Source organism: Drosophila suzukii, chromosome 3 (assembly GCF_043229965.1).
Source record: "Drosophila suzukii chromosome 3, CBGP_Dsuzu_IsoJpt1.0, whole genome shotgun sequence".
Taxonomy (NCBI): Eukaryota; Metazoa; Arthropoda; class Insecta; order Diptera; family Drosophilidae; genus Drosophila; species Drosophila suzukii.
In genome coordinates this window covers 63,792,279-63,811,704 of record NC_092082.1, presented here as the reverse complement: position 1 = coordinate 63,811,704, position 19,426 = coordinate 63,792,279, and the positions used below count along the sequence as shown (strand labels likewise).

At 40.9% G+C, this 19,426-nt stretch overlaps 2 protein-coding genes across 4 annotated transcripts; both read left to right on the top strand.

Moving 5' to 3' along the window:
- The first annotated feature begins 972 nt into the window (after positions 1-972).
- LOC108014344 (hatching enzyme 1.2) lies at positions 973-2,958 on the top strand. Its single transcript, XM_036819292.3, has 3 exons — positions 973-1,255; positions 1,763-2,368; positions 2,669-2,958. The coding sequence occupies exons 1-3, from the start codon at positions 1,093-1,095 to the stop codon at positions 2,866-2,868; spliced, it is 969 nt and encodes a 322-aa protein (XP_036675187.2). The 5' UTR covers positions 973-1,092; the 3' UTR covers positions 2,869-2,958.
- Positions 2,959-8,145: 5,187 nt separating this feature from the next.
- Rm62 (ATP-dependent RNA helicase Rm62) lies at positions 8,146-18,822 on the top strand. Of its 3 annotated transcripts, none has more exons than XR_010654572.2 (7): positions 8,146-8,248; positions 8,487-8,759; positions 13,240-13,389; positions 14,360-15,478; positions 15,655-15,893; positions 16,442-17,447; positions 17,763-17,942. XR_010654572.2 is itself a non-coding variant. In XM_065867262.2 (7 exons), the coding sequence occupies exons 3-7, from the start codon at positions 13,379-13,381 to the stop codon at positions 18,288-18,290; spliced, it is 1,761 nt and encodes a 586-aa protein (XP_065723334.1). In that variant the 5' UTR covers positions 8,154-8,248; positions 8,487-8,759; positions 13,240-13,378; the 3' UTR covers positions 18,291-18,822. The 3 variants fall into 3 exon arrangements, 2 of the variants coding, with proteins under 2 accessions (XP_065723334.1, XP_036674836.3); XM_065867262.2 differs by lacking the exon at positions 16,442-17,447 and adding an exon at positions 18,078-18,822 and having other exon boundaries at positions 8,154-8,248; positions 17,763-17,941; XM_036818941.3 differs by lacking the exons at positions 8,146-8,248; positions 13,240-13,389; positions 16,442-17,447 and adding an exon at positions 18,078-18,822 and having other exon boundaries at positions 8,325-8,759; positions 17,763-17,941.
- Positions 18,823-19,426: the final 604 nt, after the last annotated feature.

Below are 19,426 nucleotides of genomic sequence, written 5' to 3'. Positions count from 1 at the left end.
ACTGGATAATATCAAAATAAAGTTTTGTAAACCTTGTACAATATATAAATATTGCAGTTAGGATGAACATAAATTATTATTTTATTTTTAAATACAGTTTATTAATATGGGTATATTCTCGAATGTTTTTTCAAAAATCCAGATGACTTGCACTTTGAGCTTTTACGAAATGTTTCGTGCTGGGACTGCTTCCACTTTTTAATCAATTTGCGAAATTTATTGCATTTGACCGTTTAGCGCCAGCGTGAACCTGACCAACGACAACAATATCACGTGAAGTAAGTTGGATAAATTAACAAAACCGTGGATGCCCTTTCTAAAATTAATAATGCAAACAATTCATCTGTAAGGCATATTAAAACAATATTTTAAAAATACCTAACCATAACTATATAGAATTTAATTTTATTCTATGATCATAACGTTTTCAACTAATTTATACTGCTTAAAAATATGTGTTTATTATTTAGTGTTTTGAAAACTACTATTATAACAGATATAATAATTAAATAAAATGAAGATTAGATGTTTTCACTTTACAAAATAATTGTTTCTCTTATTAAATAATTTTAAATAACTGGCCAAGCTGATGTACTCAGCGAACTTTATTTGCAGTAGGCCATAACAGAAACCATTGAGAGTCGTTGCCCAAAGCCGCTAACTCGGTTTAAATTACGTGAGCGTCCAGTCAAGTTTAATCGGAGAGTTTCGGGCGAACTTGATCGGAGAGTTTAAGCCCAGTTTACCGACGAGATTAGGCGCTGTTTGATCAGAGATATATTGGTGTAAAAGTGAGAGGGAAGTGAGGTGCAGTGCACCCCATAGATTTGGGCTTTGTTTACACGCGGCCGATTGCGTGGCGTCTGCCCAACATTCAGCATTATTTAGTTTTTATTTTCGCACATTTTGCATAAATTAAGGTGCCGAGACTGCAGACTGGTGGGGGCTGCTTGGGCTCTTGGGCTCTCGGCCAGGTTCAGTTACCAATTTCGTGTGCAGCCGTTCGGTTTGGATGCGGCATGGCGTGGATACAGTGAGCAAATAGCGATCGAGTGGAAATATAGTCACAGCAAAGCGAATCGCAGCTCTATAATGTGTGCACAGTTGAGTGGATCGGTGGTGCAGGTGGTTGTGCTAATGGTGGTGCTAGTGATGATATCGGCACCACCGGCCAGTGAAAGTGCCAAGCTCCCGGAACGCCGATATCCCGCTGGAGTGGATTTCTTCGAGCACGAGTTCACCAGCGTAGCGGAAGGTTCGTTCCACTCCAAAAAATGTCTTAAACCATAGAAATACTTTTTGTTATGTTGTGCATTTAAGAACCATCGTTAAACAGTAAAATTAGTACAGTTTGTATTCCATTTCTTTGCTTAAGAATCAGTGGCGGATCTGGATCAAAATTTTGGAAGAATGGAACTTTTCAAATATTACATTAGTTTCATAGTTTTGTTTAGAAATCATGTTCATTTGGTAGGGAAAATACCACCATTTACCGTCCCCTTGGTCCTCGCTTGTGCGCAATTAATATCGGTATAAACTAAGAAGAACTTAAATTTATAAATTTATAACTTATGTAGTTTGGTCGCCGACTTTTAAAACTAAATATTTTCAATTTAGACTGCAAACGTTGTGTCATGTTTAATAATACAAACCCAAACTTAACCGCTGAAATAATTTATTTATTTATTGATTTTTTTGTTGATTCGTTTTTGTAATATATAATGAAAATCAACTGAATTACTTACCATACCTTCCCTTTCAGATGAATACGATCCTTATGGACCCGACATTGGTGACGACGACTTGGGAATCGACGATCCGGAAACAATGCCTCGACTATTTCAAGGAGATATTGCCATTGATCCGTACACCTATATCACCCTCCGACTGGGTGTTAATCCAATGAGACATCCAAAACGACTTTGGCCCAATGGCACTATTCCCTTCGAGATAAGCCCTCGATACGAAAATCCAGAAAGGCAGGCTATAGTTCAAGCCGTGAAAACCTTCAACTCTCTAACTTGCGTGCATTTTGTGCCCTACGATGGGGAAGTGGATGACTACCTGTTGATCGAACCGCCTTTGGAAGGGCCCCAAGGATGTTGGTCTTATGTGGGCCGAAGGGGAGGAGAACAGGTGGTGTCCCTCCAACGACCCGATGAAAACAGTGCCCACTGCTTCAGCAGCGAGGGAAGAATAATGCACGAGCTGATGCACGCTATAGGCATATATCACGAACAATCCCGAGCAGATCGCGACAACTTTGTCAAGATCCACTGGGACAATATCGTCCCTCGCTTCAAAAAGAACTTCAAACTGGTCTCAAAGAAAAAGGGGAAGTACGCCTTCGACTACGATTACAACTCAGGTAAAGTACATATCAAAACTAAAATTCAATCAAGACACGTTAGGTTTAACCTTTCCAAGTAAAATATATTTAATATCATTGTGGATTGGTGTTATTTATTACACATATAATAAAATTTACTCAATTTAAAATATATATATTAGCAAACATGTTAATAATATATTCCTATATTTATACGAACTTAAATTCTATTTTTAAACTTTATTTTGTGCCGTGCTCTCCTGTTCATTTTAACTAATATGTTTCAAGACTAGGTTTTAATTTTTTTGACTAAAAAATCATTATTTTATTTTATTTCAGTGATGCACTATGGGGAATTTTACTTCAGTAAGCGAAAGGGTGAAAAGCCCACTATGACCCCCCTACAACCTGGAGTTAGGATCGGACAACGAAAGACCATCAGCAAGATCGACTGCCTCAAAATCAACGAGCTTTACGGCTGCTTGCAGGGCCGAAGGGCCAAAATGTATCGCAGCTTTTGCCATCTACTTGGGCTATAAAAGGAATCGGATAAAGGAGATTTTATGAATCACATTGATTTGTTGCTTTTAAATTATTTTGTAAACTTTAATAAAATGTAAATAAGAAAAAAAATTATATTTAAGAATTCGAAAGTTCTTCATAAAAGAGGAGTGGAAGCTTAAAAATTTGTTTAATCTTTTAAAATTTGCATTTACTTAAAGCAAAAACTTTTTAAATGGTGGTAACCTTAAATTCTATAGCCCTCAAAAAACGTTTTTTATTTAATTGTGGAGTAATTAAAATTTTAATAAAAATTTTAGAAATAATTTTTGTAAGTCAACGACTTGTTTACACTTGTTGTCTTACAGGAATTTTACATGACCCCGAGTGAATGTTTTATATTACATTTTGAAAATTCTTTAAACAAATACATGATCCGTGAAAATAAATTTTTGTTTTGAAGAGGTAACTACCATAAACATTTTAAAAAACTTGTTTTCGTTTAATTACGCAGCTTTGACTCAATGCGCTTAAACACTTGTAAATATCAATATTTCGTAGAACTCTGAAATGGTTTGAGTCTTTGCTAAATGTCTACTTTTTACTTGCGGGCTGTGGTTCAGCGGTTAAGAATACGTAAAAATAGCGAACATTTAAAATTATTTCTTCTACGATTATCTGGAAAAATGTCAATAAACTCCAAGAAAACAAGAAAGGAAGTTAACTTCGGCAAGCCGAATTTTCTTGCAGTTCTAATAAATAAATTTAAAAATACAAAAAAATGATATTCCCAATAGTATAAGAAAATATGTCAAAAAACACCGAAGCTATAATTTGTTTTATATTATTTTCTTACCAATTTTCCGATCGTTTCTATGGCAGCTGTATGATATAGTCCTCCGATTTTAATAAAATTAAATTCAAAACTCAGAACTAATTAAAAAATGTTATTTCCAAGCGTAGGAGTTTATAAGTTAAAAAACACCAAAGAAATAATTAAAAAAAAATTTTTCGATTAGTCCTATGGAAGCTTTAAGATATAGTTGTCCGATCCGGCTGGTTCCGACATATATAGCACCTGCAAAAGAAACAAGACTTTTGAAAATGTTTCAGCCCGATAGCTTTAAAACTGAGAGACTAGTTTGCGTAAAGGCGGACACACGGACTGGATCGACTCGTCTAGTCATGCTGATCAAGAATATATATACTTTATGGGGTCGGAAACCTCTCCTTCACAGCGTTGCAAACTTATGATTAAAATCAGTATACCCTCTGCAAGGGTATAACAAGAGAAAACGCTATTATCGATGGCTTGGAAAACATCGAGGTTTTCAAACATCGAAGTTCGATGTTTCTCTTAACCCAGTTCGAGAGGCCTGTGATAGCATTGGCCGTGTTTAGCAGAACAACATAATACCTGATCACTCATGGAATTTTTACGATAGTTCTGCTGAACGCACATGACTACTAATCATGACGCATGATTACTAGCATCATGATCAGTAAAAATTGAGCGTAAAAATAGTATGCTACCTTTTCGTGATACCTGTTAGGTTGCTGCTGGCGTGTATCGATGAGGGAAATATCGAAAAGAATTAACATAATTATTATAAAAAAACCATAAAGTAAGTTTAATTCTTTACAACTGTTAAGGTCTTTTTGATTTTTACGTGTCCACGATGCTGTGTGCAATGCTACAGTTGCGGTATTTACGCTATTTTAACTAACAAACATTTGTTTATAAAGTGACTGTCAAAACCTTACACTAGGACCAATTTAAAAAGGCATTTGAATTCCAGAGTGGAATTTTTCAGGTCAAATATTTTACTTTTTTAACATCGTTATGTATCATGTGCGTTCAGCAGAACAAACTTGATCACTGCTTAAGCCTAGTACTCAGATCGGCTAAGAGTTTCACTAGTCGAAAAATATTATTCTTTGTAGTGTGACCGAAGTTTTCAAAGTTCACCCGCAATGCATGTAGCATGGTCTTACTGTTAAGCGGCTGGGCTTGTTGCCAAACGGAAAAGAAATCAATTGGAGAAATTTAAAAAGGAGGAATCTGCTGGTACAAAAAGAAATTTATATAAAAATAAGTGGAATGTTCAACGAATGTTTTTATTTATGTAAATTAGTAGTTTAAAGCTTCTTTCTCGTCCCATGGATGGTTCGCCATCTTTCCCGCGCCACCGCAGTCCAGCTCCGAGACCCAATGGGCATATTGGACCTTAAGAAGTGGGAGCCGGATTGGGAGCGGGGTTGATCCGCTGATGCTGCAGAAAGTCGCCCAGTATCCTGGCAATGGCTGGCTATGGCTTCCCCAACTGATCCTTAGCGGGCGCCCTATTTTCTCCTCCGTATAGAAGCCAGCGCGTCCTCCAGCTCCGCATAAGCTGCCAAGTAGCTAGTGGTGGTGATATCCGCAGTCCTAATAGAGAGGTCGTTGGAGATCGTTGGTGGTTCTGCTAAAAATATACTTCTATTAGTACAAAGTAACCAAATCCTTTTGGCCAGTTCTTACTTTCTTTGCGAGGACGCGCCCGGCACGATGTCCATGTAGGGAGCGAAGTCCCACTCGACATGTTTCTTCACACAGGGATTCCCTAGCGGATCTCCTCCAGCACCTCAACTATTCTGCGAATGGTCCCCATTTGTGGTATTGCTTCCTGTCGGTGAAATCCCACCATAAATGAGAACAGCTTGGATTTGGCGTCCTATTTCATCTGCACTGACCTCCTGTATCCGATTTTGGGGTTTTCCTTCCATTTTTAATTTTTAGTTTCCACATCGCCTTTGCACGAACACCGCCAAAGATTAAATTTCTTATTCTTTGAGCCGCGGCTAACGGCGTTCATCGAAAATTCACTCGAGAAATCTAGTATTTTTTCTGGTATTTCCTTAGCTCATCTGAGTACCGCGCTGAAAAACAGACCCGACGAAAAGCGTTAGCCGAGTATTTGCCTCTCGCTCACTCCTATGGCTGGCTCGCGGTTTTCGTCGATCTGAGTACTAGGCTTTACTGATGAATCAGTTATCATGTTGTTCTGCTGAACGCAGCCATTCGTACGGTAACCCGAATGACTACAATTTTAGACCCTCACTTTAAAAAGGTGGAATTTTGGTATCACAAGGGGAAAATTCGTTAGAGCAAGACTTTAACAGCAGGGCCTAATCTACAGTTCAGTTTTTTACAAGCGTATAAAATAAAAAAAAATATTATTTTTTATTTTTTTTTAAATTTTTAATAAGTAAAATGAGAAAAATTGGTTATCAAATAAAGCTTTATTTTTGAAAAAAAGAATCATATAAATTTGATTTATTCTTTTTAATAAATAAATATATTTTTTTTGATATGGAATAGAGTAAAATAAAGTTTTGAATATTGCATTCTAAAATCTTCGATGTATCGAAGCATCTATTTGTTTTTCTTAAAAACATTGAAACCTCAGCAAATCTTTTACTTCAGAATTTTTCGCACTTGTGTCGAAAATTTAAAAATGTTCGTTTTTAGTATTTTATCTATTAAATGTATACAAAACTATTGCGCAAATGTAATTCGCTCTTTGCCTGAACACGCAGGCAAAGGATACGTGGACTCCGAGCACATATTCTACTACCGCAAGGTCATATAAAGTATTATTGTGGTTCCGAACAATGAACAAGAGGAGATCAGAGGAGGAGGAGATCATATGGATTTGCGCACCGAAAGCAACGTCAAAAACGTCAAGAGGATCTGTAGCGACCATATTAACCGAAGTTGAATATTCGTCAACGATCATCATCCAAGTACTCACGATAATTCCCATCACTTGAATTTCAAAGAAATACGCAGGCACGCACATTGCCTTAAAAAACATCGAAAACATCGATGATCCCAAATATCGATTGTTTTCCACCTCTATCAATTTATGAACAGTAAAAAAGTCTTTATAACGGCGCCATTGCAGTCCAAATGCATTTCGATCTCAAAAACACAAGGCAACGAGAAGTACTAAAACCTAAACTCCGAAAAAATACTGAATAAAACACTGGCTTTTTCCGGACTCCCAAATATTGTGTGAATAGGGTTTATACCAAAAAAAGGTAGGCCTCTTAAAATAAAAACTGCAAATAACTCTTATTTACGGTCCCGGCTTTACACCTTGAGTTAACTGTACCCAGCTATCAATACAATTTTTGGTAGTTTCATGCGAAGCAGCCCAGAAGTGTCTCAGAAGATGCTTCTTCGCGATCCCGACCCTTTTTTACCCGTTACTCGTAGAGTAAGAGGGTATACTAGATTCGTCGGAAAGTATGTAACAGGTAGAAGGACGCGTTTCCGACCGCACAGAGTGTATATGTACATATATTCTTGATTAGGATCACTAGCCGAGTCGATCTAGCCATGCCCGATTGTCCGTATGAACGCTGGAATCTCGGAAACTATAAAAGCTGTAATACTGGAATTATGCATGCAGATTCTAGAAATTCCTGCGCAGCGCAAGTTCAATAGACCACGTCCTTTTTAACGCCCACAAACCGCATACAAACTTCAAAGAATCGTAAATATGAACGCAGATATTCAGATTTTAAGATTGCAGTACTGGATTCCGTAGCCTTGTATGCAGCGCAAGTGTGTAACGCGAATATGCCACGCCCACTCTGGCGCCTACAGTTTTTATGCTAGATAAAAAGGTTACTGAAGTGTATTAGTCTCGTCAATACCAATCGATTGACCCAAAAAAAGTTTGCCCACTCTAACGCCCATAACGCTTAGATCTGTCTGCCACCCACATAACCATATATTCAGATCGCGGGTAGGAGCATAACAATATCGCTTTGCTGATTGCATATCTCCATCTCCCCTTGGTCCCTTTAGCTGACTAAAGGGTATCTGATAGTCGAGGCACTCAACTATAGCGTTCTTCCTTGTTGTTTTTGTAAAATGTGTTCCATCGCCTTTCTATCGTCCAGAAGTGACTAAGGAGTGACTTCTATGCGATAATGTATATGTTGTTTTGTAAAATGTGTTCTATCGAGTTTCTACCTTCCAGAAAGTAACCAAGAAGTGACTTCTGGCCGTCGGCGATAGAATTATCGCCCTTTTGCTTGCAGGGAGAGATCATATTTCAATAACAAGTATTTAAATCTTGGTTGATTACCCTAACATGTTCAGCCAAATATTGGTTTTTAAATAATAAGCACGTAAGCCATACATTTTTAGGTATTTCTAATATATAAGTTAGTTTTTCCATAAAGTTCTTATGGTAAAGCAAGGACAAAAACTTGGCGGGCACTACGCCAGGAAATATCGATAGTCGCAGCCAGCAGCAGAGGGTCACTCTAACGGCATTTTTTCCATTCGCTCAGCGGTCACACTAGACCTCAACTCGATTTTTCCCCTCCGTTAAGGGTCACTCTAATTTTGGACGAGGTTAGGTAAGACACGCGCGGATGTCGCGCTGCCGAAGAGAAATCGGCCATTAGCATAACCGAAAAGTGAACTTGGGTCGTGGTTAAATATGCTTAAGCTAGTGCAATACCTAGCCCCCCGCGTGGGCGGCGCCACGCCCCAATCGGCCGCCTGCGGCTGGGGCAACTTGCTATTGATTTCCCCGAGAAGTTCAGAGAAATGTATAACGCAACGTCGCCATTTTCTTTTCTCCTCCGCCAGCAGCAGCGGTACTTTCGCTTCTTCTTCGCTCTGCAACGAACACCGACAACAGTTCCACGGGAGTCACAGGAATCGGGAGATAGCCCCAGCACTACTATCCAATACCAGATATAGTAGTCCTCAGACCCAGTCGCAGCGTGCGTTTCGAGACAGTTCGAAACCAGAACCAGACGACTCTACGGATTCCACCCCGAAAGCAGAGCAGCGGACGAGAAGGAAATCGCTTTTTACCGATCCCGACGAGAATACAGAGGAAATCAAGATTGAAGGAATAATGTAAGTGTAGAATTTCTTATGAAATGGTTTGGGTTTTTTCCGCTGTCGCCATTTTATCACCCTTCGTGTTTTTTTTCTCTACACCAACGAAGGCGAGTGAGAGGTGATGAGTAATTAGTGGCAGCGAAAAGAGAAGAAGGGGAGGGAGACAGAGAGAGAAAAACACATGGTTTGCTAAATTTTGACAGCAGAGGTTTTTCTGCTTTTTTTGTTTGTCCCCCACATCCGCAAAAGATTGGCAAAAGCAACAAGAACGACAGCGCACGTCATAAAAAGAATTTGCCTGATTTGTGAAACGTGTTCTTGCTTCGTTTGCTTTTTTATAGCATTTTAATTTGTCTGTATGCCCCGAACACGAACACACGCACATACACAGCGGCACGGCAACATGGCTGTGTGTGTGTATGCCTGTTGACGGCGGCATTTTCGCGTGCTCGTATAACAGTTTCGGGTGTGTATAACAGTCGGCGGCTGTCACTGGCTAGCGCCGTCCCGCTCACTCGCCAGCATGTCTTTCTCTCGTGCTCTTTCCCCCGCTCACACGAGGTTTTGTAGAGATATCGCGATATTTTTAGTAGTAGCCATAATTTACAGACCAACTTCTAAGGCCCCAACTTCCGTAACTCTGCAAGCTGCGGAATTTCTAGGAACTCAATAGATAAATCAAATTCTTAATTGTAGGTTATGTATTAAAAATATTTACATACAGTGGCTCGCAGCTTATTTCGTGCAGCTACCTAAAAAAAGTTATAGTCGTTATTTCTGCTAAACTAAGACAGATATCAGAAAAATTTAAATGCAGTATATTAATAGGGAATATTAACATGTTTATTGAACGAAAGCGATTTTCTTAATCATAAAAACAAAAAAGTTATTTAATAAAAACAAAATGTACAGGCTTTTTCCATGCCGCAGCTTATTTCGTGCAGTCGATTCTACTTAACTTAATAATTTTAATTTAAGAGCTAATATTTTGTATGTCCTCCTTTCTGGTTCAGGACAACTTTGAGACGATTTCCCATGGAGGAAACTAACTTTTGAGTGGTTTCCACTGGAATTTTTGGCCAATCTTCCATAGGAGCAGTTTTCAGATCGTTTTTGTTCGAAATTTTCCTCTTCCTTATAGCGATGTCCAATATTTTCCATAAATTTTCGATTACAATCAAATCTGGAGACTGTGCTGGCGTTATGAAGACACGAGGGCAGTTCCAGATAAGCGAAAACTTCACATTTCCTGCTGAATGCCTCGGATCATTATCCTGGTAAAATCGAAAACGATCGCGTATGCCCAGTTTTTCAGCAGATTACAGTAAGTTCTCCTTTAAAATGTTGAGGTACATGTTGGTGTCCATGATGCCATCAATGAAAATGAGGTTGTTCACGCGACAGGCTGCCATACAGGTCGAAACCATGACGTGACCCCCGCCATGTTTGACCGTAGGTTTCAGGTGCTTATTCTCCAACTCTGTATTTGGTCGCCGCCACACAAATTGTCGTCCTTCTGAACCAAAAATGTTAAATTTTGACTCGTCAGCAAAGATACCGTCATCCCAGAACGAAATTGGTAAAAGTATGTGCTCCTTTGTAAACTTTAGCCGAGCAGCAATATTTGTCTTACAAATAAATGGATTCCTTCGTGCTACTCGACCATTAAAGTTATTATCGTGAAGTACACGACGCACCGTATCAGGACTACACTTATTGCCCATTTCGTCCTCGACCTCTGCAGCTATTTTTGGAGCCGATAGCTTGGGGTTTTCCTTAATTTTCCGGACATTACGGCGCTCTTCATGATCGTTGAAAATTTTATTTGGAGCTTTTCGGCCTTCATCTGCAATGCGGTTCTCTCGGACAAACCGTTGGATGATGTACTGTACTGTACTAGGGCTTAGGGATACCATTTCTGCAATGATCCGCTGACTTTTTCCACTTTTAAAATGTTTAAGCACAAGTTCTCGCTGCTCAATAGTTGGGCGTGGTGCCATTTCGGTAACTCCCCTGGATCTCTTTATATAAGTATAACCCAGCTCGGAAACTCATAAAATATGTATTTGTTAGTATTTAAACGATCAAATAATAATAAAATCTGCGATTTTTAGGACTAAATGTTAAATTTTTTTACTTCAAACATACTGCACGAAATAAGCTGCGGCATGGAAAAAGCCTGTACATTTTGTTTTTATTAAATTACTTTTTTGTTTTTATGATGAAGAAAATCGCTTTCGTTCAATAAACATGTTAATACTCCCTATTAATATACTGCATTTAAATTTTTCTGATATCTTTCTTAGTTTAGCAGAAATAACGACTATAACTTTTTTTAGGTTGCTGCACGAAATAAGCTGCGAGCCACTGTAGCTATTGTATTTCAGTGTGTATATATTGTTAGCCATTTTTCCACTCTAATAATATTTTGGTATACCCGAGGAATACAAGTATTATGTATATATACTTCTATCGGTTTCAGTAGAGATCTCGTTATGTTTATGGTGAAAGTTTAATGGATTTGGAATTAATCTCACAGTGTTTATCATTTTCTTTTTCGGAACTGTTATCACGCTATTTTCTACGCCGTAAATTTAAAAATGCAATATGTATAAAAAGAAGTTCAGGAATTAAATGCCAACATTTAATAAAATAAGTTCATTTAGTTTAGACATATACGCCGCCGAGCCACGCCGCCGCCGCCGCCGATTTTTTGCTTTTTTGACGCGCCGCCGCCGAGTCACGTAAAAACCGGCGCGGCGGCGGCGGCGGCGGCGTTCGGCGTCATACAAATTTTTATTCATTTTATAAATAAAAAAGGTTATTATTAATATATCCTAAAAAAAATTTCGACAATAATCGCTTTCAGTTATCGATTAAATGTAAGGAAAGTTTTTCTTAAGAATTTTTTTTAATAGTTTAATAATGAAGACAATGAATTTCAATTTCAATCAATTTCAATAAATCTCAAAACTGTCAAGTCAAGAAAAGACAATGAATCTCAAAACTGTCAAATCAAGAAGAGACTGTTATTTTGTTTTAATTTTAGTTTAAGTTGTTATTTCGCTTTACTTACTTATTAATTATGAAGTCAATAATTTCAGTTTAATTTGTTATTTCGCTTAACTTACTTATTAATTATCAAGTCAAGAAAAGGCTCTTATTTAGTTTTAGTTTAATTTGTTATTTTGCTTGACTCACTTATTAATAAAAGGAAAAAAAATCAGTTTATTAAATGCTTACGCCGCCAGCCGCCGACAATTTCACCGGCGGCGTACCCGCCGCCGCCGCCGGTTCTTTCTAACGGCTACGCCGCCGCCGCTGGGTAATTTAGAACTCTACGCCGCCGCCGCTGCTGAAACCATCGGCGTAAACCTCTAATTTAGTTGTCTTTTGATTAAATATTGATTTATTTTGTACAAAATGAAAAATGTTTAATCATAACACAAAACTAATGTTACCAAGTTCAGGCTATAAAGAGTACCAAAAACAAGTATCAGCTATTGAATTGTAATAGTTACCCAGTTCGTGAACAACCCCATCACATAAACGGCCCCATTAGTCTAAAATGTCAAATGACGCCAATTGATTATGATGAGGAGTTTCCCCCTTTTGGCGAGCTTGCGATTCGTCTTTTCGCATGTCAAAAAGCGACAGGTAGACACACAGAAAGTCAGAGGTGCCCCTGCAACTTTCCCAGCCCCCCTCGGTTGTTTGCCCCCCTCGAAACTAGGCACAAGACATTTGGCTGTCTCATAAATGTTCGGAGCGTTCCGCTCCGTTAGTTGGGCACAAATGTTAGCGTGCCACTGGGTCCTACAAACAGTCGTTCGGGGCGGGATGGGGTCCCAAATTGACAGAGCAATAGACAAGCAAACACGGGATTGGACGGGGGGTTGGATTTGCATAGGGCACCCCATAGTGATGCCCACTAAGGATCACGAAAATCAGTCTAGAAATACCATTTAAAATGAATATTTTTAGGCACAATTTAGCCACTTAAATAGAAACACACGTATTAAATGAAGTTTATTCGAATCATATACATCGAATCCTAATGTTTGGTTGCTTATATACACCATTAATATGTATTAGCTAGTAATCCAACCTAACCGTAACTAAAAACGATCTTATTCAACCGTATTTTTATATTCAATGCAATTTTGATTACATATACATATTTTTAAATAAATAATTCTTCGAGTGATTTGTACGATCCTCTTTATAAGACTGTAGCCAGATCTGACTAGAAACTAGACAAGTTTAGCAGTACCAGCGACCCCATGTTGATTAATGCCAGAGCAATAAACAGTGTTTTGTTCGCAGGGTTGTTTAGTTGAGCAGTTTAGGGCAGATAAATTGGGGTGGAAAGCGGTGGGCGGGAGTAATAGTAACCCTGCTCGAATTGCATGTTGTTGTCAATCAAATTTGCCTTACTGTTTGTATTATTCGAAATTTATTTAATTTCCCTAACACGCAATTAGTTTTATTTAAGTTTATTGCGGTTGTAGCACAACTCCATGTCGGCTGTTTAGCAGCGTCGAAAGAAATCGAAAAGCGAAGAGTTACCTTCCAAGTCGACCAGTCGCAGTTGAAATCCAAGTCCCAACTAGCAGACGTCTAGAAACGGCAGCATGCGAGCAAAGTAAGCCAAGTCACTCGTTTCTTTTTCCCCAATTTTCTGTCAAAGAAATTCTTAAGAAAAGAAAGTGCAGCTGTCGAGGCCGAGCCGAAGAATAGAAGTCAGTTAAATGTTGTTAAATTCTTGAAGGTTGATTTGTTCAAAAAACAAAAAAAATCGAATTGATACCAGCAAGTTTTTCGGCAAAGTGCGCAGCACAAAATAATACTAGATGGAAGATAAGAAGGCATTGATTAAACAAATGTACATCGTAAAACGCAATGAGATTGTCACACGATATTACAACCACAATCACGATAGTGCTTTAAAAGTATTCATTAATTCGAAGACAGTAAAGTCCTGATATATCATTTCTATAGGCTCAGTTCTTACAATAATTCAAAATGATTTGTTTACCTTGCAAAATATTCGAAAAGTTCCCCAAAAACTCGGTATTGCAATATAAACGAAATTTAATAGCTTGTTTTTTTTCAATAAAGAAACCAAAGCCGATGATATGTGACACCAAGCAAATTTTGCTTTATGCAAACTAAGCATAAATAGCCAATGGGCAATACATAAAACCGTCGATCGAAATTTTGTGCTTATGTAGAACAAGTTTTGAATTTCATTTATTTTACCATACGAATTGCATTTGTTCTAATATATAAAAAGGCATTAGTGCAGTAGAGGTATGCGACGGTGTAATATAATTCGACACACCAAGGGTATTGGATAATTGTTATGAATAACAAGGCCTAAAAAAGGGGTGTTGGTTGACTGTACTATTTCCTTTTAATAAATGTACAGTACTTTTGAAACATACCATTTCGCTTTGAATTTAGTTCAAATAAACATGAATATGCGGAAAGTTAAAAAAAGCTGCAAGATGATAAAGATGTAGACTTCTTTTCTTGAGCATTCCTTTTTTTAAATTTAATTTCGTTAGTATTTACCCTTTAGTTATACTAATTTACCTTTCATTTTTTTCCAGGGCACCACACGATCGCGACTTTGGTCACAGTGGACGTGGCGGTCGCGGAGGCGATCGCGGCGGCGATGACCGTCGTGGAGGAGGCGGCGGTGGCGGCAATCGCTTCGGTGGCGGAGGCGGTGGTGGTGACTACCATGGCGTAAGGAACGGTCGCATCGAGAAGCGCCGCGATGACCGCGGAGGCGGCAATCGTTTCGGAGGCGGCGGCGGTGGCGGATTCGGAGGCGATCGCCGTGGAGGAGGTGGCGGAAGCCAGGATCTCCCCATGCGCCCGGTCGATTTCTCCAACCTGGCTCCCTTCAAGAAGAACTTCTACCAGGAGCACCCCAGCGTGGCCGGACGTTCCCCCTACGAGGTCCAGCGGTATCGCGACGAACAGGAGATCACAGTGCGTGGACAGGCGCAGAATCCCATCCAGGACTTCTCAGAGGTCTATCTGCCCGACTACGTCATGAAAGAGATCCGCAGACAGGGCTACAAGGCGCCCACCGCCATCCAGGCTCAGGGCTGGCCCATTGCCATGAGTGGCTCGAACTTCGTGGGTATTGCCAAGACAGGATCCGGCAAGACCCTGGGCTACATTCTGCCCGCCATTGTCCACATTAACAACCAACAGCCGCTGCAGAGGGGCGATGGACCCATCGCTCTCGTGCTGGCCCCCACCAGGGAGCTGGCCCAACAGATCCAGCAGGTGGCCACCGAATTCGGTTCCGCCTCGTATGTGCGCAACACCTGCGTCTTCGGCGGCGCCCCGAAGGGCGGCCAAATGCGGGATCTGCAGCGCGGCTGCGAGATCGTCATTGCCACTCCCGGACGTCTCATTGATTTCCTATCCGCCGGATCTACTAACCTGAAGCGTTGCACCTACCTTGTGCTGGACGAGGCCGACCGCATGTTGGACATGGGTTTCGAGCCCCAGATCAGAAAGATCGTCTCGCAGATCAGGCCCGATCGGCAGACGCTCATGTGGAGCGCCACCTGGCCCAAGGAGGTTAAGCAACTGGCCGAGGACTTTTTGGGCAACTACATCCAGATCAACATTGGATCGCTGGAGCTGTCCGCGAACCACAACATCCGCCAGGTGGTGGACGTTTGTGACGAGTTCAGCAAGGAGGAGAAGTAAGTATACAATGACATGTCTTGAATCTAGAAGTACTTCGATATTTAGGGCTTTCATATTAAATTTGAATGCATTTATGCATTGTTCGAATCATTCCGATTAAAAAGAAATGAAAGTTAGAATGATGTACTGGTGAATCATATAAAACTAATTATTTTCTTCTTTATAATCTTAGATTGAAGACCCTCCTGTCCGACATCTATGACACCAGCGAGAGCCCCGGCAAGATCATCATTTTCGTGGAGACGAAGCGGCGCGTGGACAACTTAGTGCGCTTCATCCGCAGCTTCGGCGTCCGCTGTGGAGCGATTCACGGCGACAAGTCGCAATCGGAGCGAGACTTTGTCCTGCGCGAGTTCCGCTCGGGCAAGTCCAACATCCTGGTGGCCACAGATGTGGCAGCCCGTGGACTGGGTAAGTTTGCTCCCGCACCGACGTAGAATACCTCGTAGTTTGCGGCCGGAGGAAGGAATGTTTTGGAGGGGCCTGCTAGCGATAAGGTTACACTTGCTAGGGCCATTGCTTACATACCATCACCACAAGAGAATACAGCACCTAACCGATCACCCACCATCATTACACACTACCACATTTTGCGAGCAGAACCTAAACCTTACAACCCAACACCCGAATCCCCTAACCGCACCTAGAGACATATCCCGGTATATCGAATCCACATCTAGCGAGCGCGCCAATTCAGAAACAGTTTCTTAGACATAAGCCGAATGCCAAAATCGAATAATCAACTTGAACTTTTACCCCACCCCCTGACCCTGACCCACACCCCGCCCCCGCCCGAAATACCCTGCCCAACCCCTGCTAAAAATGTATGAAATGCATATGCTCCATATGCATTGCGGTGTACCTGGTACACGACTTTGGTCTTTGTGCGTGTCTCTCTGCCTCTTTCTCTCTCTCTCTCCCCTCTCTCTCTCTCTTTCTTGTTTCTTTCTCGTTTACAGAGGCCGATTTTGGTAGTATGATGGGGAGGATAATGAATGAGCGGCGACCACTGCGAACACTCGTGACTTGAGCGACTTTTGCCAACATCAGAATCAGATCTGTTATGATATTTGATGGTACCACACCCTGTGTGATACTATTGCGCAAAAGGACCGATGAAAGTTCTCAGATTCAGACGGTCGAGAGACACGAATATCGAATATCCCCAACATCATGCATCATATGTGGCCTCTGCAGTCCCCGACTTTTTGTTGAGAAAGAATGATATGCTATGATACGTTTTTGCGACCAAAGACTACCAACTACCAACCAATCAACCAAAGATCCAACAACAACAACTGAACCGATCCATCAGAGAGCCAGCTTTTCCCTCAGCAGTGGAAGGCGGAAGGCGGCGTGCAAAGTATAGAATGGGTGGCCTGGCCCTTGAGAAAGCACAAGAATTGGACATGCACCAAGTCGACAGCTACAGCCACAGCAAAAGCCAAAGCAAAAGCACATTGACACCACCCACAACACACATCACACTCCCAAATAAGAACACCCGACATTTGCTTGAACCAGAGAGGACGTGGTCAGGAGTTGAGATGTATGTGCTTTCGAGGATCGAGACGAAGATGCTGCTGCTGCGTGCTGCGTCCTGCGTCCTCCAAAAAGATCACCACCACCAACCACCCACTACCCGCGTTTGCCGCCGCATCACAAAAGCCCACTGCTCCTGGACGAAAAGGCGGCCCGCTTGTTGTTGTTAATCCTCCCAAATAAGTTGAAATCTAGATATTGGTCGTGTCTCCTCACGGTGGTCATCTCCAAAATGGTCCATGTGAGAAGAGAGCTTAGTCAGAGGCGCACGCGGCTCAATGCAACAAACTCTCCGCTTCGCCGTGCGATCGAGATCGCTACCTTGTTGTTTCTGGGGAGAGTTTGGACCACGAGCTGCGCGACGCCAATCAGAGATTTTGATTGAGAGAAAAATTGAGTGAAACAATTTATAGCACCAAGAAGGTAACGTACATTTTGAAACATTTTCTTTTTTTCTCTAAAAAAAACAAACAACCCACCAAACAAAAAACTACCATAGACTCCATAGTATGCTAACGTAAAAAAATGCAAAAAAAGAAAAGACAAGTGTGTTCAAAGTGTTCAAGACATCTCGGAAAAACGCTAAAAATTGTTGCAAGCGAGCGCGCAGAGCGGAATATCATTTGGCAATTTGAAAACTGTTCGTCAATTATATATTACTCCCCGATTAATTAGTATAAACAGCCAGGAGCTAGAGTCTAATCTGTGTGCCTTTTCTTTCCCCGGACATCTCTGTAGACGTGGACGGCATCAAGTATGTCATCAACTTTGACTACCCGCAAAACAGCGAGGACTACATCCATCGCATCGGTCGGACAGGACGATCCAACACAAAGGGCACCTCCTTTGCCTTCTTCACCAAGAACAATGCCAAGCAAGCCAAGGCGCTGGTCGACGTCCTCAGAGAGGCTAATCAGGTGAGTTGATTGCCATGGGATCAATTTAATTAGGGAGTCGAATTGGCTAATAACACTTTAAAGCTGCTCTTCACTCTCCCCGAACTGACCTGACCTTATGAGTAAAATACAAATCTAATGATATCTCCTTCCCTAGGAAATCAATCCTGCCCTGGAAAATATGGCCCGCAACTCGCGCTACGACGGTGGCGGCGGACGCTCCCGCTACGGAGGCGGTGGCGGTGGAGGCGGCGGTCGCTTCGGCGGCGGCGGCTTCAAGAAGGGCAGCCTGAGCAACGGACGAGGCTTCGGAGGAGGCGGCGGCGGCGGCGGTGGCGGCGGCGAGGGCAGACACTCGCGCTTCGACTAGATCGGGGACGGAGAGCAGTAATAGAAGCTATAGGAACAGGAGTTTTCAGTAGCTAAACTAAACCGCGCTAGGCCCTAAGTTAAATTAAGTTCATAGCCTAAGTTTAAGTTTTCGTACTACTTTCACTGAACCCGCTGACGGTTATTCTCAGATTTAAATTCAGACCTTTAATCCCCAATTAATGGAAACAACAAAAGCTAGCTATTTGAACATAGCTATTTTATGTTTAATGATTTGTAAGTTATTTGACGCCGAACCGCAAGTTCGGCACACAATCCAATTGAAAACATCAAAAACACTCTTTATTTAAACGCAAAAACCAATTTTCAAATATGATGTGATAATTTCTTAATTTAATGCCACGTATCACTAAACTAAAACAAATGAAATCGAAGCGCGAGGAGTGTAATGATGTAGAGGAGGAGGAAGTAAGGATCATTCCCGTCTGTCCCGTCGTGATGACAATGAACAAAGGCTGAAGAGCGACCTTTGTTTGATAAATAAATTCTTCAATTTACTTTTGGAAAATTAACTTTTGGGATACCTTTTATGGCTCAACCAGATTGTGTAAAGGAAGGAAAACAAACGGGAAACCACATTAACTACTGACACTAAATACAAAAGAAAAACTGTATGTACAAGCTGAGAATTTCTCACCTTCAATTTAATTTTTCGGAAAAAATAATAAACGTGTGTGTATACTTACTACAACCTAAACCAACAACAAAGCTGCAGTTTTATGTATTGAATTCAACTGACTCGTGAGCGCCATGGTTGGTGGCTACAAAGGAATTCCATTTTCCATGAAAGGTTGCGGGTGTCACATAATCGTGATTGCAGAAATATTTTCGCAGACATCATTAAGTGCGAGATTTGGCCGCTTTGGCAGTGTCAATAGCAGTTGCTGCCCCTCGCAAATCGACAGATAAGAGCTGTTTGCTCCAGGGTGGAAATGCGAACGTTGCCAACAAAGCTGTTTTGTAGCCTTTCTAGAGCGGGAAGAATGACCATTTAAGGGGCCAAACAATTCGAAGCTGTTTAAAAAGACCGATGGAATAACATTTTTAAGTCGTGTTGCTTGAGGAAAAATTTAATAGAATTAATATAAAGTTGAATCAAAGTGGCATATATTGAAT

What these genes read in the sequence shown, in the direction of transcription:
- Rm62 (XM_036818941.3), top strand. Translation starts at nt 8,332, where the DNA reads ATGCTTAAGCTAGTGCAATACCTAGCCCCCCGCGTGGGCGGCGCCACG. An exon ending in ATCAAGATTGAAGGAATAAT is followed by an intron (nt 8,760 to 14,359) that starts GTAAGTGTAGAA and finishes ATTTTTTTCCAG; the next exon opens with GGCACCACACGATCGCGACT. An exon ending in TGTGGCAGCCCGTGGACTGG is followed by an intron (nt 15,894 to 17,762) that starts GTAAGTTTGCTC and finishes ACATCTCTGTAG; the next exon opens with ACGTGGACGGCATCAAGTAT.
- LOC108014344 (XM_036819292.3), top strand. Translation starts at nt 1,093, where the DNA reads ATGTGTGCACAGTTGAGTGGATCGGTGGTGCAGGTGGTTGTGCTAATG. An exon ending in GTTCACCAGCGTAGCGGAAG is followed by an intron (nt 1,256 to 1,762) that starts GTTCGTTCCACT and finishes CTTCCCTTTCAG; the next exon opens with ATGAATACGATCCTTATGGA. An exon ending in CGACTACGATTACAACTCAG is followed by an intron (nt 2,369 to 2,668) that starts GTAAAGTACATA and finishes ATTTTATTTCAG; the next exon opens with TGATGCACTATGGGGAATTT.